We start from the raw sequence: 17842 nt of genomic DNA on the forward strand, positions 1-17842 counted from the left end.
CTGGTCTTCATCATCGCTTGGAGACGCGGCTGACGTGTCAGCTCGTTGCTATCTTCAACGAACTAGAGTTTTTGGAAAAAAACAAAAAAAACGTCCAAGAGGGAACATTGAGAATTTTTTTTTTCAGTAAAAATTCATAGATAAACTATATTAATTGACAAAATAAGTTATGTTAGCATATAAACTATTATAACAATCAGGCGGCAAGATATCAAAAATACGAACACATAAATGTCGGTGCAGGCTTGACAAGATAATCAATCGGCACATTTATTTACCTCCTTAAAATTGTGGTCGAACGTGATTGTCTAATTTCGTATGGTGGAATCTTTAACTTTATTGATAATAGTAGAGAATGGGTGGTTAGTGGAGAACGTATTATAGTTTAATGAGAAAACTTTTGTAAAGTTAGTATAAACATTACTTTATCTAACTTTTCAGCCTAGCAAATGTTTAAATCTTTCAAGATGTCCATAAACTCGACTACTGTACTTAAATAATAATTAAAGTATTTGGATAATAAACATTGAGAATTAATAAATATTTGTTAAAACATGATATACGTTTGTCTCTTTTCACGATTAGGCTCTTTTAGATTTTTAAACTTGTCAATTAGCAAATAATTTTTTGTTAAATGTAAATGGTTATTTGTTGAAACATGAACTATACTTATCCTTTCTTACAACCAAGCACTTTTATATTTTTAAACTTATTAATTAGTAAATGTTTTATTGTTAAATGTGAATAGTTATTTGTTAATTAAGGAATAGTTTAATTCCTTGATTTTACAGTGATATCTTAAAATCTTTTGATCTTGGCAGTGCTTGAATAACATTTTCCATAGCGCTAAATATTGGTTACAATAGGTCATGGAGAAGAGCATCAGAGTTATTCTCACTAATTGCGGTTATATACGACAAATATAAATCCTTTTGTCAATCTTAATTTGATTTTTGTTCTGACTTCATGTTTATTCTTTTACTCTATTCCTTCCCCGTCAGCAAGCACATTTTTTGTTGACAAATAAATCTTTGTGGAATTAATATCATCATCAGGTATATTAAATTAATTTAAAGGATTATTTCCAGTTCTATCGTTATGAACTGACGGTACATGACGATGGACGCACAAAGCTTGGTTTCCAGCATTTGCAGACAGAATATGAGCCACCTAAGCCGAACAGCAAAAAAGATGCGGATAATGAAGCAGGACAATTTACCCCCAGCCCGGTGACTGGGATTTTAGAGCTTCAAGCGAAATGCATCGACTCACTGATGACATAATCAAAAGCTTCATGTCCAATTAGCTAAGTGGAATATGCTACCGCCAAAATGCTTACACGGCACTCGAGCATTTTAACAACGTAGGTTTAAAGCATAAGAGTACGTCAAAAGCTTGAGGAACCGTTAATCACCCGATGAACTGGGGTTGAAATTCTCTCTTTTTGGACAAAACTAGATAGAAATTCCAGTTACAGCTCAAAATCTACATTCTGTAGTCATAGACTGACAGGTACAACTTACAAGGAGTGCATGCGCGAGTGCAATCACGCATGACCATCATCATCATGTTTGTTATTTTATTGTCCTGTGCCACTGTTCTTGACACTTTAATTATGAAAGCCGCGCACTTACACCGTGAAGATATATTTCTTCCTATAAATGCAACGCGGATAACATGTCTCAACAATAAATGACCTACTCCCAACCACAATGCCCTCACGACCAACGCATGCTTTCAGCTCTTCAATCTGTCTGCATATGAAACTCTACCAGGCCAAGTACTTGTCCCGGGTCAGACAATCAGCACAGCGTTTGATCTCTGGCTTTCTCATTCAAGTCACGGTATCCCTCTTCTTCAATTTTCTCATCAACATCACATCAAAACCTTGTGCCTTTTGTTTCATATGTATGGAGAAGAGACGCCCACTAAAAGATGAAACCTTTCTGCAACACCCTTTCGTCCTTGCTCTTGTTTTGGTTCTCGGATTTGTTGTAATGGACCCATTTCATTTGGGTCCATTGGGAGATCATGAATTCATACCTGTGAAGCATGACATCGCGCCGTATGACCAAGTCATGGAGAGTTGGCCAAGAGACAACATGAGCAGACTAGGACTCCACGGGAAATTGGAGTTTAAGGACCAAGTCTTCGGGCCAGAGTCCTTGGAGTTTGATCCTATGGGTCACGGCCCTTATGCTGGATTAGCTGATGGACGCATAGTCAGATGGATGGGGGAGCAGAGAGGATGGGAAACATTTGCAGTGGTTACAGCCAATTGGTGATTCTCCTGAAAAAGTTTCCTGTTTCTTGTTGAAGCACATCCTTAATTACATGTTATAAACTCATAATTCTAAATTGCTAATAATAGTTAGTGTTTTGGGGACTTGGAAGGACGAAGAAGCTTTGCTACAGGGGCAACGACTCGACGACAGCCAAACAGTGGAAGTATGAGAAAACATGTGGGCGTCCCTTGGGTTTAAGGTTTGACAAAGAGAGTGGGGACTTGTACATTGCCGACGCATACTTTGGCCTTTTGGTGGTTGGACCTGGTGGAGGGATTGCTACTCCTCTGGCAACCCATGTGGGAGGAAAGCCCATTCTCTTTGCCAATGACCTTGACATCCATAAGAATGGATCCATCTTTTTCACAGATACCAGCAGAAGATACAACAGAGTGTAAGCATTCATGAATTTCTCATGTATGCATAGTAGGATTTAGTTCATATCAATGTATCATGTGTGTGTCTCTATGTACAGAGCGCACTTTTTCATTTTACTAGAAGGCGAGGCCACCGGTAGGCTTCTCAGATATGATCCTCTAACCAAAATGACCCATGTTGTGTTGGATGGGCTTGCTTTTCCTAATGGAGTCCAATTTTCCAGGGATCAATCCTCCCTTCTCTTCACTGAGACTACGAATTGCCGGTGAGTAATCATGATGCCACCCTCACCTATAATGATGTAACTTGACACAGTTAAACTAACTGAGAATATGACAGATTAATGAAGTTTTGGGTGCAAGGTCCAAAAATGGGAATCGTGGAACATGTAGCTAATCTTCCAGGGTTTCCAGACAATGTAAGGATAAATGGAAAAGGGCAATTTTGGGTAGCAATAGACTGTTGCCGCACTGCAGCACAAGAGATTCTAACTCACAATCCATGGTTAAGGAGTATTTACTTCAGGTTGCCAATGAAAATGAGCATATTAGCTAGAATGATGGGGATGAGGATGTACACTATGATTTCACTTTTTGAAGAGGATGGACAGATACTGGATGTTCTTGAAGACAAACAGGGAAAAGTGATGAAATTGGTGAGTGAAGTAAGGGAGATAGAGGGGAAGCTTTGGATTGGAACCGTAGCTCATAACCACATTGCCACTCTTCCTTACCCATAAGTATTCCTAGGCTTAGCAATTTAAATATGGTTCTAGCCTTTTCTCATGCTGTCATTTATTGCTTTGTGTAAGATGGCGTTTCAAAATTAAATGGATTTAAAGGGCTTTCATACTTTTATTATTTCTAGTTTGTATCTTTCTAGCTCTGCCATCTATCATACCTTAATTTTTCTCTATAGCACTTGCTATTCATTCCATCTCTACCCAAGATGGAGGAGGAGATTTGGATCGTCAATTTCATAATTAATGGCTTGGAGTTAACTTTTAAAAAATATAGTTAAATTTAAATCATTTGCTACATCTCCAATGGCACGAATCTATAGTTGACTTGTGCAAAATGGTTGGAAAGTGTGGTGGAGGGAACACATAGGCTTCCCATCTATTCTAGATCATTTTGAAATTATGGATTACAGTCATTATTTTTAATTTTTATATACAAACAATAATAGTAATAAAAATTTAACAAATGTCAAGTATTTGGCTATTTTTCCATTAAAAATGTTTATATAATACATACATATGGTTATGATTAATAAGACCCATCCTTTAACTTTCATGTGCGTGGATAACAGTAAAATAATAACACATTATAAGGATTCTATATCATGTTACAAAACTTGGTAAATAATATGATTCAAGTCGTGCTTGAGGATACTATCATTAAGAGTTATTTTATTGCACAAGTTGAATGTAGCAATTCCCTAAGATTAAACGAACTCATTATGTAAAAAATAGGGTGCTAAATAATAGAAACACATAAACTAGAAAGAATAACTTGAGATGGAAGCGAAATGCTCAAACACTAAATAGCAGTGTCTTATAAACGCTCTATAAGCATGCCTTACATAGATGATAGATGCACATGAATGTTGGGCACCATTTAACACTACCATTAAAACATTTTAGAGTTTCTAAACATTTAGCAATGAATCTAGATTAAGAAACTCATCAATAGTCATTGTAGATTTTGAAGAATTTGATCATTGAACAAGTCAGTCATTACCTACAACAAATTTCTAAAGGTTTCATTGAATCATTAATCACCAATATACATTGCAAAATTTTAAAGTTTTGAACATTGAATTTGGGTGGTCAAAATATTTTTGAAGTCTGTAAAATATTTTGGGTTAAGGGTCAATTTTATCTTTGAATTGGTCATGAAAGCTCACAAATGACTCTGAATTCAACTATGGGTCATTTATATCCTTTAACTGCTAAAATTTTTAAATTTATCACCCTGTCATTTAGAGTGTCATTTTTTTCATTAACTGGGGCCACATTTGAATTTTTAATATTTACTTATTATAAAATATTGCCTTGTGGGTCCTACCAAAATTTTTCTATTTTTTAAGAATTTTAAAAATTATTCTCTCTCTTCTACCTTCTCTCTCTCCCCCCATCATCTAACCAAGATCTAGAACGAGCCACCCTAAAACTTTTAGATCTCAAGCCCTTAAATCCCTCATGCATCTCACCTAGGCTGAGCTTAACAATCTCCTCGTCATTAAAGATGTCGACAAGACTTTTAGACTTCTTGTTAGCCTTACTTCTGATCATTTCTCATAGCCAAGTTGGCTAAGGAGGTGTAGGTGCGACTCTTTATTTAGCTCTATATTTTGAATAGAAAACAAAGGTGGATGATGGAGAGTAAATCATTTGGGCTCTCATACTTGCTCCTTATTATTGTAGCTTTTGGTAAGATCATGGAACTACTCCTCAATATACGTTGGATCGGGATGTGAAAGTAGTGTGATGAGTCTTCAAGAATAGATTGGCAACTTCGGGGGATGAAATGACAATGCAGGATCACATTTTTGGCTTAAAGATTGAAGGCTTTAATATGGACATTCACCCAACATGTGGAAGTTTTCAATGATCGAAGGGGTTGTTATACTCATCCAGCTAGATTCTAGTCTTCTTTGAGCCATTGCACGAGGAGGATATGGTGAGAATATATGCTCACATAAGTTTCAGAAACAAGCGCATGCACTAAAACCATATAAAGATATAGTATAATGGACGATTAAAGCAAATGAAAATGAGTAATCTAGAAATGAGAGGGGGAGGAGAGAAAGGAGTGGGGGAGATACGAAGAAGACGATGAAAAGGAGACGAGAGTTTCATAGAGAGGGAGAGAGGACAAATATTTAAAAAAGAGTTAAGAGTAAAAAATGTCTCTAAAGTGTACATAAAAAATCATAAATGACTCTAAACTCAACTATTGGGTTATTTATATCCTTCAATCTTAAAATTTTTTTAGTCCATTACCCTGCCATTTCCTCTGTTAATTTTTTATGTTAATAGGGTCCACATGTGAATTTTTAAATATTTATTTATTATAAAATATTTAAAGTGGGTCCCACCATTTATTTTTTAAATATTTTTCCTCCCTCCTTCCCCTACAACTCATCTCCTCTTCTTCACCATTATTCTCATCTCTGCAACTCAACTTCAACTCCAAAACCAATGCCAACTTCTAGACCACATTCGTCATACATGATCATCACCATATTTGTAGCTAAGATTGGTGTCACTGTTGATGATATTTCCACCAACACCTACCTCCAATCTTTGTAACACACCAAATTTTTGTTTTTTTAAATAATTTAACTCAACCATAGTTGGGTTACAGCCACCCAACATATTTTTATATCAATAATTTTAATATAAAATATTTTATAATTGGTTTCAACTCACATAATATAACATTTCAGATAAAATTTTACCTCTCATATGCCACTAAGCTAAATCACATTTATCCATCCTTATACTCCCAACAAGTAAACTAAATTACATTTGTCCATCCTTATACTCCCAACAAATAAAATAAATAATTTAGTCAATTTTCAAAACAAGCCAGTTATTTGGCCTCATAATCATGCCATTTTAACCAATCCAAAGTAAATCAAATATTAAAATTACAGTCATTCAAAGTATACCAAAAATTAGTTTGAAAGGCATGATTACATTTATATATTCATATAATTGACAATAAACAAAAAGCCCTAATATTGGCAATATAACACATTATAAATCATAAATCAAATATCCAAAAGAAACAGTGTATCTAAACCACTAAGCCTCTGGGACTCCTCCACGTGTCACTCGTGGCTCTTCTCCTGAAAATTGTTAACCACATAATGAGACTCAAAAGTCTTAGTAACCAATACCAATTTATGATAGTGTGTACAAACAGTTAAGTGTGTGCTTACTAAGTGAGAATTTAAAAATAATATAATTCCAACAAATATAAGAAATATTACAATACACACAAATAACTATCCTTATATCCCTCCATTAACCTCGAGCCGTAGCCCTCACTCGGTGCTAAATTACCCAGCCAAAGGTAGATTAGCCCGAGCCCTTACAAGCCACCTATTGAGCTCCAATAGGGGCGTACCACATGGCACATAAATACAACAACAATAGCAAGTCTCCCAACATCTCCCACAATAATCAAACAAATTCATAATAATATTGCACAATTATACAATATTATAGAAATTCATAATTTTCTCAATAATCACCCAATTAACATGAAGTAACACTAATCACAAATTAAAAGCATGATTACCTTGTGGCTTTTTCAATAAATTATTCCTTAAAATTTCTCTCTCACCACAATCTTCACCAATAATACAATCTACAAATAACATATTATTTATAAATATTAGTTTCAATTTTTGAAACTAATAAAATAATTTTAATAATAGAATTAAAAATATAACATAATTCCTAATCTCAATCTTAATACAAATCTAGAGTTAATATTATTAAGTAAAATTTTTTAACTCCTTTTTTAATTATCAATAAACATTAATAATTTAAAAATTAAATTTTAAACTAATTTCTTTTATCAAAATTTTCTTTTTATTTTATAAATTCACACCTAAAATACTCAAAAATTAAAAATTGAGTCTCTAGCTTAGAATTATAATCCTATAGCCATAATAATTCATTTTTCATCCCAAATAATCATCTAAACCTCAATAAATCAACATATATTTTCAGATCTAGTTTAGAATTTGATCCATAAGCCACAAATTCAAAGATCATTAATAAATTTATACTCTAAAACATTTATTATACTACTAACAACCTCATAAACCATATTTATTCAACATAAATTCATCTCTCTTCCAGATCCTAAATTTTCTACCACCACAAAATTAGAAACCAAAGAGGAAGGATGACTAAGAAAAAATTTTAAAACACTTACTTAGTCTTGAAAAGCTTAAAATCACACCCTAAATATCCTATTAAAAACTCTTACCTTAAAACCCAGCACTAGCGAAACTAGACGCTCTCTCTGCCTCAGCTCGCGCACAGGGAAGAATGAAGAAACGAAGAAGTGAAGAAAAAAAGAAGGAGGTGGGTTTTTATAAAAATTCAGTGGATCTCACATTTTTTTTATTATTTCTTCTTTCCTCTCTCTTCTTCTTCTTTTTATTTTTTTAATATTTTATACGAATGATTGTTATGCGACGGCCGAAAGCAAATTTTGTTCTTCTTCTTCTTCCCCCCCTTTTTTTAATACCTTTTCCCTTTTTTTATTATAATAATAATTTAATAATAATTTTTTATTTTTTATTATTTTTTAATTAAATTTTAAATTTTAATTTAGAATTATATCCTAAGTTAGATTTAATAATCATCTCCTACTAATTTTCTTACCTCTAAATATTTTTTTAATTTTCTATTAACCCAAATTAACTATTAAAATTTAAATTGGGATGTTACAATCTTTCCCCTCCTTGGCTCCATCATGGCTACCAACCTCTACTTTCTCTCTCTCTCCCTCTTCTCTCTCACCCCTCCTCTCTTGGCAATGAATGACTTCATCACCACACACAAGAAACCCACTTTCTTATAAAGAAGACAAAGTAGTCGAAGTAGTGATGAACTAGGCACTAGTGTCAATGACGCTTCACTTGAGTCCTCAATCTCATCTAGTTAATTAGAGCAAGGTTGGATTTAAAAATGAAGAGAGAGAGGGGGGAATGAAGGGGGGAGAGAGAGGGAATGAATGATGATGAAGGTCAACAGTAATGTCATGGTTTTGAGCTCGGGACTTGATTGATGAGAGTAACATGCTCTAACTAGCAAACCCCCCATGCATACCTTCTTCCATCTCCTAGATCAAACCCTCCCGATACACTCAATTCCTTCATCTTATCTGTCTCTCATCCTATCACACAAGCTTTTGGCTATCACTGCACTATGCAGGCGTCTTCTTCGTCTCCTCTCACCTCTCCCCATCATCATCTTCCTCCTCTACAATATTCAATGCCACTCTCAACGCATCATCCTTGTCCAAATCTACATGTTCCCCTCTCTACCCATCCCTTATCTCTCTCTGCAACTCCCATATGCTTTTCTTCATCTTCTCAACTCTCTCTCTCTCCCCCCTACAACTCTCAATGGCCTCTCTCCCTTCAACATCAATACTGCCACCACCCAACACATCCTTTCTATTTGCAATTCCATACTGAGGTGTAAGTGATCTCTATTCCTTACTTATGTCGATAAAGAGATGAAGGAGAGAGAGGAGATGAGATTGGATGATAGGGGAGAAGATAGAGGGGGGGTGGTAGTAATAGAGATATAAAGGAAGAGGAGGGTGGCGACAAACTTAACTATTTCTCTACAGCTTCTTTAACCCCATCAATGCCTCCTCCTCCTTCTTACAAGCATGTATTGCCACTTGGTCACCTACTTTGCCAGCTCTAGCAGAGAAGACGACAAGTCAGAGGGAAGTTCACTAGGTTTGATGCTAGACTTGCATTTCCATCAAGAGAGAGGGGGGAGGAGAGAAGGATGAGAAAGAGCATATTTATCAATACATAGGATAGCGGAGAATATGACAAAGTGGGAGGGGAAGTTTGCAACAATCATTGTCCTTAGGGTGAAAGTTCGAAGTTGCAGGTGTGGAGAAGGTGTGCGGGTGTGAGGAAGAACAGAGGAGAGAGAAGGTGAGAATAAAAATGTTTAGTTATGCGATTAACAAGTAATGTAGTTCTGTTGTAGGAATTATGGAGTTAACAAAAAAAGTTAAGTATTCTTCTGATTCTATTTATAAGTCACTTCCGACATGTTTCATCAATACTAAAGAAAACCTTAAAACTTATTAACTTTATTTTAAAATTTAATAAGCTTTCAACTTTGCCCCTATTAAATATACATACTTCAATAATATATTTTCTCTCTAAAAAATTCAATGGAAGGTGAAAGAAGAAATTTGTGATGAAAATTTAATGATATGACTTATAAATAGAACCAAAAAATTCTTCTTTATCTGCCCTATAAATAGGATTAGAGGGAGTAATTGGCAAATCTTGTTAATGCATTAACAAGTAAAGTAACGTGATTAACAAATAATGTAATAATTAAGTGGTTTGAAAACAAAGTTTATTATATATATAATTTTATATATTGTATAATTGAATGGGTTCAATTATTTAGTGGTCTATGATCTTTTGGTGAACTAAGAGGTTATGAGTTTTGCACCCATCTTTAGCCACCTTTAAAGAATTTAATTTTTTATAATTCTTTAGTCATTACTGGCAATGATCTAGCTGGCGGTAGGAGCTTTAATGACAAAAGTTCATGCTGGTTGGTGGTTTTTTTAAATATTTGAATTGAGAATATAATTTATTTTCACTTTAGTCGCAGACCGAAGAAAAGTTTCAGATTTTGTAAGACCTATCAAAAATCATGTGTCTTCGTCTTAACTGAAATTCAACCTAGCAAGTTCTCTGCCTTCTGGAAAAAAGAAGAGTCGAGAGAGAGAAATCCCTGGATGAAAATAATGGGATGGCGGAAATTATGCGGATTGTTTAATATATCAAAAAATAGAGCCCTCCTCCCAGCACCCAGGAACTGCATCGTACGACGGGACTGTTCAAGGCTTGGCCGTTTTCCGGGGGAAGAAAATAAAGAGATTTTCTTTTCTTTCTTTCCTTCTTAGACGGGAAATTTGAAGATATACAAGTAAAGATAAAAAGAGAAAAGGAAGCATCCCTTTGACCCCTTTGCCCCCGGGTCTCGGCCTCCATACCATCTAGCTTCTGCTAAATTTCATGACAAATCCCTAATTTCAGGTCTTGTTGCTTGTCTGATTGGTCCTTGGCTCGTTGCAGAGCCTCGTGACTTCTCCGAAATCTCTTGGTTGGCATTTCTGGGTTACTCAGGTAATTCACAACGAATATCTCCCTATCATTATACTGTGGTATTTCCCCTAGCTGAATAGGACACAGGTTTGAGTTTCACAATTTATCTGTTACTTCTGTTTTGTTGTCCCATTTTTTTTTTTAGCTAAATAAGTATATGCTCTTCTATTCCTTTCGAAGACTTCGATCGTTATTATTTTCATTGTTAATATATTTCGAGCTTGACGCTGGAAATTTTTTGAATGCTGAAGGAGGGGTGGTATTCTGCTTGCAGATGATTTTAAACATTGCTATTACTCTATCTCTCGCTAGGTCTTTGATGCTATCAGAAAGATATTTCTTTGCAGATTGTACTCAAGATTATTTGCCCATCATAGAATAGGCTAATTTTTGTGACAATATTACCAGTCCAAAGCAATCTAGGAAGTTGCTGTGTTTGATGATGCCAGAATTGATGTTGTAATGTTTTTCCTTCTTTAGAATGGTGTTCATGTAGAGCAAAAATATTCACAGGGTGGGAAGCAAAAAGTGCACAAGCTCATTATGGTTCAGTCAGTTTTCCATACAAATCTAAACAAGATTAAGATTAACAGGACAGGCATAAATTTGAATCAACTCCAGTCAGTAAATTTGAAGACCCTTTGGAAATTCCCCCAATTAACCTAAAGACAGTTAAAGTTTGATTTGATTTCTTTGGTGGTCGTATTTGACTATCAATGTATAGCTTTTTTGTTACTTACATACTTTATATTCTCCGTTCCATATATATATATATATATATATATTTGATTTTCATGATTAATGTTTATTTTCTTTTCATCTATATTTAGCATGATTTAGTTTCATACTGCATGGCAGCATTTGCACGGGCAATTAGTATTTATCTTACAATCACTTTAGTAAAATCATATATTATCACTTTTAGACAGCTGGAAAACAGGGGTTTTAATGGCCTGCCCTGGTGATACGAAAGAACCTGAATGGATAGACAGAATGAGATCTGAAGGAGCCATTCCACTTCCTGAACCAGATAACTGTAGCAATGGTTGGGCTACCCCACCTGAAGATTCATTCATGGTTAGAGGTCCTGAGTATTTTACAACCAGGGTCAAGATTCCTGCTGATGAATATCTGCTCAAGCCTCTTGGATTTGATTGGATTAAAAGCTCAGTGAAGGTTGGGGAGATCATGAGCCATCCTGATTGTCGAGTTAGGAAGGTCATTGATGATGAGTTTTCAGTTGGTGATAGGCCTTTTGTGTGGGCGTTTAATCTTCAACTCCCAACCAAGGACAACTATAGTGCTGTGGCATATTTTACAACCAAAGAGCCTATCCCGGCGGGGTCATTAATGGACAAGTTCCTGAAAGGTGATGATGCATTCAAAAATTCAAGGCTTAAGCTGATTGCTAACATTGTGAAAGGTCCATGGATTGTTAGAAAAGCAATTGGAGAACAGGCTATATGCATAATTGGGCGTGCCCTTACCTGTAAATACTGTATGGGAGAAAATTTCTTAGAAGTAGATATTGATATTGGGTCTTCCATGGTGGCAAGTGCGCTAGTTCATTTGGCATTTGGTTATATTTCATCTCTGACTGTTGATTTGGCTTTTCTTATTGAGAGCCAAGCAGAATATGAGCTTCCAGAAAAACTTTTGGGTGCTTTCAGATTTTCTGACCTGGATCCTGCTTCTGCTAGAACATTTGAGCCCTCATCTTTGATGAATGTGAATAATTTACAATCATCTCTACCAACAAGATTGTGGAAGTCTATCGGGCAAGGCTTTACTCATATTCTCAATCCGGGTTCTCAAGAAGGTGCCTCTACCCCTGGCTCATAACATGCTAAACTGTAGGAAATCACGGGGACAATAAGACTGGCCTCAAGTAACGGTGAGTTGGTAGAGTTGCGACGTCTTGTTACAATAACATGATTAGTTGATGCTTGGGAAATAGATTTGACCAATGAGATATACTCTATATCTAAATGTTTATAACTTGTGTTTATCAACTGTTTATAAACCCTTATATCCTCTGTCCTCTATCCCTATATATGGAATAGGGGGATGGGGAAGTGGTAATTTGATCAGTATCTGGCTATCTGCTGAAGGACTGGTGCATGTTCTATATGTCTTGATAGATCTTTGTTTCAATATTGCATAGAAGGAACAATTTGTTAGACACGCCTCCAATTATTTCTGTTTTGCTTAGTTAAATAATGCTCTCCTGCAGGAGAGATGAGAAGTGAAAATTAACTCTGGTTTTGGTATTGGAGATAAAGAGTCCTACATTTAGTAATTAGAAGATGGATTAAGAATACATAAAACTTAAGGTGTGTCTAACCAAATGGCTAGTTATTTTGGTGAAGGAGACTACCTTCAAGCATACTTAATAATAAATAGTTTAATATGATATCATGAGCCATTTGATCAGAGATAGAAAAAAAAAAGTAAAAAAAAAAAAGAGAAGAAGAAGAAAGAAAAAATTGAATAGACTTGAGGTCTTTGAGATTAAAAAAGTACAAGCTAGGCAAGAAGAAAAGGAAAAAGAAAAAAAATGAGACAAGAAAAGTAGTAGAGAGAGTATTAGAGATAAAGAGTCCCACATCTAGTAATTAGAAGATGGATTAAGAATATATAAGGGAGAATTATTTTAGGGTCCCACTTAACACAATGTATTATTATTCTCCTAAACTCAGTTTTTAATGGACTTGAAAGTAATTAATTGTTTTGAGTGGGATTTGTGTATAATTCTCCTAATATAAAGTTTAGGATGTGTCTAATCAAATGACAAGCTATTTTGATAAAGTAGACTACCTTAAACAGACTTGATATAAAGAGTTTAGACTTAATATAAAGAGTTTAATAGTTCTCATTAGCTGCTAGTAATTTGATAATATTATTGATAATACCACAGCGACAAGTAGCATTACATTTATCAATGCAATCATCATTTGTATGGTCATTCATGGAAGATGGATATATTTTCTGGATGTTTAACTTCTGCGTTTTCTGTAGATTTGTTGGATGAAGAAGAATGAAGTTTCATTTGAGTTGGTTGCTCTTGAAATTTTTGTGTGGTGGCCTTTAGAGTATTCGTCCGGTGAATCTGTTCCCACCTACTGGGGAGCTTTATATGGCCGCAGAGTTTGAATTTCGAGCTGGATATCATGCATATATCAGTTATTATAGCAATTTCTACGTATGTATATGACTATCTAAACCGTGACTTTGCCCCCTTTATTTGGCCGTAGAAATTCAAGGTGTCTCATTCTTTTAGTAGAATGAGTGATATTGTTAATTTACTTTATTTTTTAAAAAAATGGAAACAGAGTTAATTTTCTTTAATTCAAAAAATTGTTTTTCCCCCCCAAAGTTTATATGACTCGTGCGCGCGCGCGCGCGTCAAGAAATTAGTTTTATAGGATATTTGTGCGTAAGTAGGCCAGGATATCATGTTATCACAACATTAAAGAATTACTGAATCTCGATTTAATATCATGATCCCTGCTGCTAAAAGGTTCTTTTATTATATAGCATCTTCTATTGTAATTTGTAAATAACGAATTGGATAACAAGCCTTCATGTTCGTTTTCCTGCCTGTCAATCTTGTCTTGACACTGTCAAAATTTGCCGTGAACACTAGTAGCAACTACCTATAGGCTGTACTCAAAATAGCTTTAAAGAAGAAAAAAGAGAGAGCTTATCAAGGAAGAAAAACAATGGCAAAGGATCATCATCACTTTTTTTCTCCTACCTTCCAAACCAGCGTTCATCATATTGAGAAGCGAGCATCAAGTTTGTTTTATTTTTTGTTGGCTAGAACCTAGAAGCACGAAATTTGTTGACTCAACGTAAGTTGCCATTCCATGATGAAGTTTACGATTTTTCCAAACTGCTCGAGTCTGGAATAGCCCCTTGCAAAAAGAAAAAGAAGCAGGCTGTCTGTCTATTAATTTTGCACAAACTCAGATGGAAACAATACAAGGAAAGAGACTGAGTACTCCAAAACTGTTGTCCAGAAATCAAGAGTGGGATTTTACGGTCAACAGCGAGGTTAGTCTGTCGGTTTGACTATTTATCTCGCACGAATGCCAAGTTGTAGAGTCAAATTCATAAACCATAGCAATGAATTTCAATTTTCCTAACAACCAAATAAAATATAATGGGGCGATAAAGCTGAACAAAACCGTAAGCATGAAGATCCGTGGCATGTAAGCATGAACAATACTGTAATAGATGTCTAAGAAAAGAAAGGATGCATGTAAAAAATCAACGGCAAAATATTTCCAATGGCAGTGCCAGTACAACAATTGGAAACAATAGTATGAGGCTGTTCATTATCATAACAGCAAAGATGCGCGCTCCAGATGCGGACACCGAGGCAACTATGAACAATTTGCTGATAAAGAAATAGACCATATTGCTAACCAGTCTTGACTCGAGCACGTCAAGGCGGCATCTGATTCACAGGGATCTATTCGCTTGAAATTATACGAGTTCAACATTTCCAAATGGTAATGCACTCATCTGCAGTGTTCTGCCGTTTCCTGATCCCAAAAACCTTACGGATGGTAATGACGGATCTGTTACAGACTCAATCTCAAGAAAGTTGAGGTCAATTGCACCAGATCTCTTCAAACTCAAAACAAAAACAAGCAAGATCCAACCTAACAAGGAAAGTGCCCAGTAATTGTTCATCCCATGAATCAATCCCCATGCAATAGCATATCCAACAATAATTCCTGACAAATGGCCAAGGAAACTTGCTTGGGGTACAATAATTGAAGTGAAAACAAGTGATTCAAACGGTGCAAAACTGATGGGAAGTGAAAGAAAACCAAATAGATCCAGCTTAGAAGAAGGTTGCTTCACTGAAAGGATTGTCATCCACCCAAAAACAACACAGGAATACCCAACAGCTGTTACTCTGCGAAAGTGCTCAAGCTTAAATCTTTGGATTAATAAGTGGTACATGCCCAGAACTAGCACTCCCGATAATACAACCATGACAAGTGTGTACTGTAAATAGTATTCGACACCCAGTCCCAAGTTCCCCAGCTGCTCTACCACCCCAAGACTCCAAAGAGCGCTCATATTAAAAACAAGATGAAGAACACTTATATGGGAAAAGGCCGAAGTGATTATCCTCCAATAATGCCCTTCTATGGCAGTCTCATAACTCAGTCCCACGTGAGAATAGCCGATGTTTTTCTTCTGTATGTAGAACCAGATCGCACAGGATACACCTATGATACAACTTGTGGCGGGTTTTTCCAAGATCTCATAAAACAAAGGCCTTCCCATTTCCGAAATCCCTCTTAATTTCTCCGCCTTTGAGCTGCCAGCTCTTGTGCAAATTCCAAGACTACAACTGCAGTTTAACAAACAATATTCATGGTATTTTCCATGCTCCCGGATTCAGGAATCTAGAGGAAATCTCAGGAATTATCCAGAAGCCCCAAGTCAGGAAGTGCTCACTAAATGAAAATATACGAACCCGGAGCGTAGAAATAACTGGAAAGTAAGTTTCGTGAGATGCAGACCAAGAAGTTTCTTTCTTCGTGTTCCGAGCGGGACAGGAAGTTCATGTCCTACGCTGACGAAGTTGGATTCTACGAATGACGAGGTCTTCAATCCAAATTCAATCGAAGCGAATTGACAAGAATATATGGGGATTAATATTTCTGAGAAATCAAGGATCACGGATTCAAGATTGTTAACAAGATGGCTCACCTTCGGCTTCAAGTCGATTCGAACTCTCCGTTGTCATAGGCTTCTGGGGCTTTCTAAAGCAAAATTAACGAGTCCGCCTATCGGCTTCGTAGTGAAGATGTGAGATCTGTAATCTACAGTGTATAGTATAAGATTAGCATTACTCCCGAGTCCCGAGTCGGCGTTTTCAGCCCCGTCAAATTATTATCATCACTAATTAGAAAAAATGACAATTAAGGATTTATTAACTTATTAATTTTAATTACAGATCTTTTTTTTTTTTATAAAAATTTAATAAGGTTTATAATATATTGGGCCAAACAACGCCTAGCCCCTGTCTGAGGCCTGGCATGCTTACCGTGCTTTTATCTTCCTTTGTTTGGGCTCACTTGGGATCGACTGAAAAGTAAATAGAAGTGGGTTTTACTTTTCCCAAAGGGGTCTTTTTCATACCCAAATAGTTTGTAATTTTTTTAACGCTAAAAAGTTCAATTAGATGAATCAGAAATTTAAAAAATAAAAAATTACATAATATATTTTTAAATAAAAATATAACTTCTATTTATTATAAATAAATATATACCATTCTTTATGATTTTGAACTATGGAGATAAAATTTTAGTTTCATTTTTTATAACTAGTTGATTTTTTAGGCTATCAACTAACTCGTTCACATTGAAACGCTGTTGTGTTTAAAATATGATAATTATTTAGGGTCACGCATTCCTATAGATAAAATTTGAGCTAACAAACATATTTAAGGGGTATCCTATTTGATCCAACCACTGTGGGTAATTGTGGGCTTAATTTATGATTTGCTTTGATCAAAAATTATAAAATAGTGGCAATGACATGTACTCGAAAAACCTAGATTGCGTCAGGTTGCTCAGGCTCTTAGACCTAAATTTGAAGAGGTAGGCATGGAAAGAGATGGGGAGGAAGTATAAAGCCTAATTCTAGTTGGGCTTGAATTTGCCCACCAAAAAGCTCCACGCTTGAGAGTGCTAAGAAAAATGTAAGGTAACAAAAAAGATTGATGATTAGAGGTGGTGAAGGTAAAGATTTAGATCAATACGAGCACTTTATTGGTGAACAATCTATAACTACTTTTACATGCGTTAAGGTCCACAGTGTCCTGTGGAGTTGGAAGTAAAAGCTAAACAAGCTCCATCAAAAGGCCATATCACTACTAGGCTTACTTTTCAAGCGTTCACTCTTCGTTCCCCAGTTTCATGCTTTATGCCCTGCTTCACACCTTATGTGCTATTCATTTTAATCACCTACTTCACTACTATAAAGATATTTTTATCGTGTCCCATTGTCACACCATCTGTTTTTTTATGCTAACAATATGCAAGATTGCCCTCCCTCTATTAACTGGATGATTCACTCTAGTAGTAGACCTTTCATTATTTTTTATGATTTAGATTTCATATCTTAAAAAATATAAACTAATATATAGTATATGTTATGCTTAATATCTCAATTCATACAAGTTAAATAAGATTGAATAAAGTGATGTATGTATCTGAAGAATCTATAATTAAATGCGAGAC

General features: G+C 35.5%; 3 protein-coding genes across 5 annotated transcripts; 2 read left to right on the forward strand and 1 right to left on the reverse strand.

Moving 5' to 3' along the window:
- Positions 1–1714: 1714 nt before the first annotated feature.
- On the forward strand, positions 1715–3523 carry LOC129314646 (protein STRICTOSIDINE SYNTHASE-LIKE 13). The gene is made up of 4 exons (XM_054958130.1): positions 1715–2281; positions 2395–2679; positions 2761–2928; positions 3003–3523. The coding sequence occupies exons 1-4, from the start codon at positions 1761–1763 to the stop codon at positions 3400–3402; spliced, it is 1374 nt and encodes a 457-aa protein (XP_054814105.1). The 5' UTR covers positions 1715–1760; the 3' UTR covers positions 3403–3523.
- Positions 3524–10081: 6558 nt separating this feature from the next.
- Positions 10082–13919, forward strand: LOC129313334 (protein ENHANCED DISEASE RESISTANCE 2-like). 2 transcript variants are annotated; one of them, XM_054956324.1, is made up of 3 exons: positions 10082–10592; positions 11497–12465; positions 13590–13919. In XM_054956324.1, the coding sequence occupies exon 2, from the start codon at positions 11520–11522 to the stop codon at positions 12411–12413; it is 894 nt and encodes a 297-aa protein (XP_054812299.1). In that variant the 5' UTR covers positions 10082–10592; positions 11497–11519; the 3' UTR covers positions 12414–12465; positions 13590–13919. The 2 variants fall into 2 exon arrangements, with proteins under 2 accessions (XP_054812299.1, XP_054812300.1); XM_054956325.1 differs by having other exon boundaries at positions 11501–12465.
- Positions 13920–14763: 844 nt separating this feature from the next.
- On the reverse strand, positions 14764–16472 carry LOC129313335 (RHOMBOID-like protein 13). 2 transcript variants are annotated; one of them, XM_054956328.1, is made up of 2 exons: positions 16072–16472; positions 14764–15945 (listed from the first exon to the last, which is right to left on the reverse strand). In XM_054956328.1, the coding sequence occupies exon 2, from the start codon at positions 15876–15878 to the stop codon at positions 15063–15065; it is 816 nt and encodes a 271-aa protein (XP_054812303.1). In that variant the 5' UTR covers positions 15879–15945; positions 16072–16472; the 3' UTR covers positions 14764–15062. The 2 variants fall into 2 exon arrangements, with proteins under 2 accessions (XP_054812303.1, XP_054812301.1); XM_054956326.1 differs by having other exon boundaries at positions 14764–16202; positions 16308–16470.
- Between the last annotated feature and the right edge of the window lie 1370 nt (positions 16473–17842).

This window comes from Prosopis cineraria, unplaced genomic scaffold (genome assembly GCF_029017545.1).
Source record: "Prosopis cineraria cultivar Desert tree isolate PC_DT_omini unplaced genomic scaffold, ASM2901754v1 PC6, whole genome shotgun sequence".
NCBI lineage: Eukaryota > Viridiplantae > Streptophyta > Magnoliopsida > Fabales > Fabaceae > Prosopis > Prosopis cineraria.

Bases quoted from the DNA above. Each gene is read 5' to 3' on its own strand.
- LOC129313334 (XM_054956324.1), top strand. From the start codon at position 11,520: ATGGCCTGCCCTGGTGATACGAAAGAACCTGAATGGATAGACAGAATG.
- LOC129313335 (XM_054956328.1), bottom strand. From the start codon at position 15,878: ATGGGAAGGCCTTTGTTTTATGAGATCTTGGAAAAACCCGCCACAAGT.
- LOC129314646 (XM_054958130.1), top strand. From the start codon at position 1,761: ATGAAACTCTACCAGGCCAAGTACTTGTCCCGGGTCAGACAATCAGCA. The intron at 2,680-2,760 runs GTAAGCATTCAT...CTCTATGTACAG, and splicing joins AGCAGAAGATACAACAGAGT to AGCGCACTTTTTCATTTTAC. The intron at 2,929-3,002 runs GTGAGTAATCAT...AGAATATGACAG, and splicing joins ACTGAGACTACGAATTGCCG to ATTAATGAAGTTTTGGGTGC.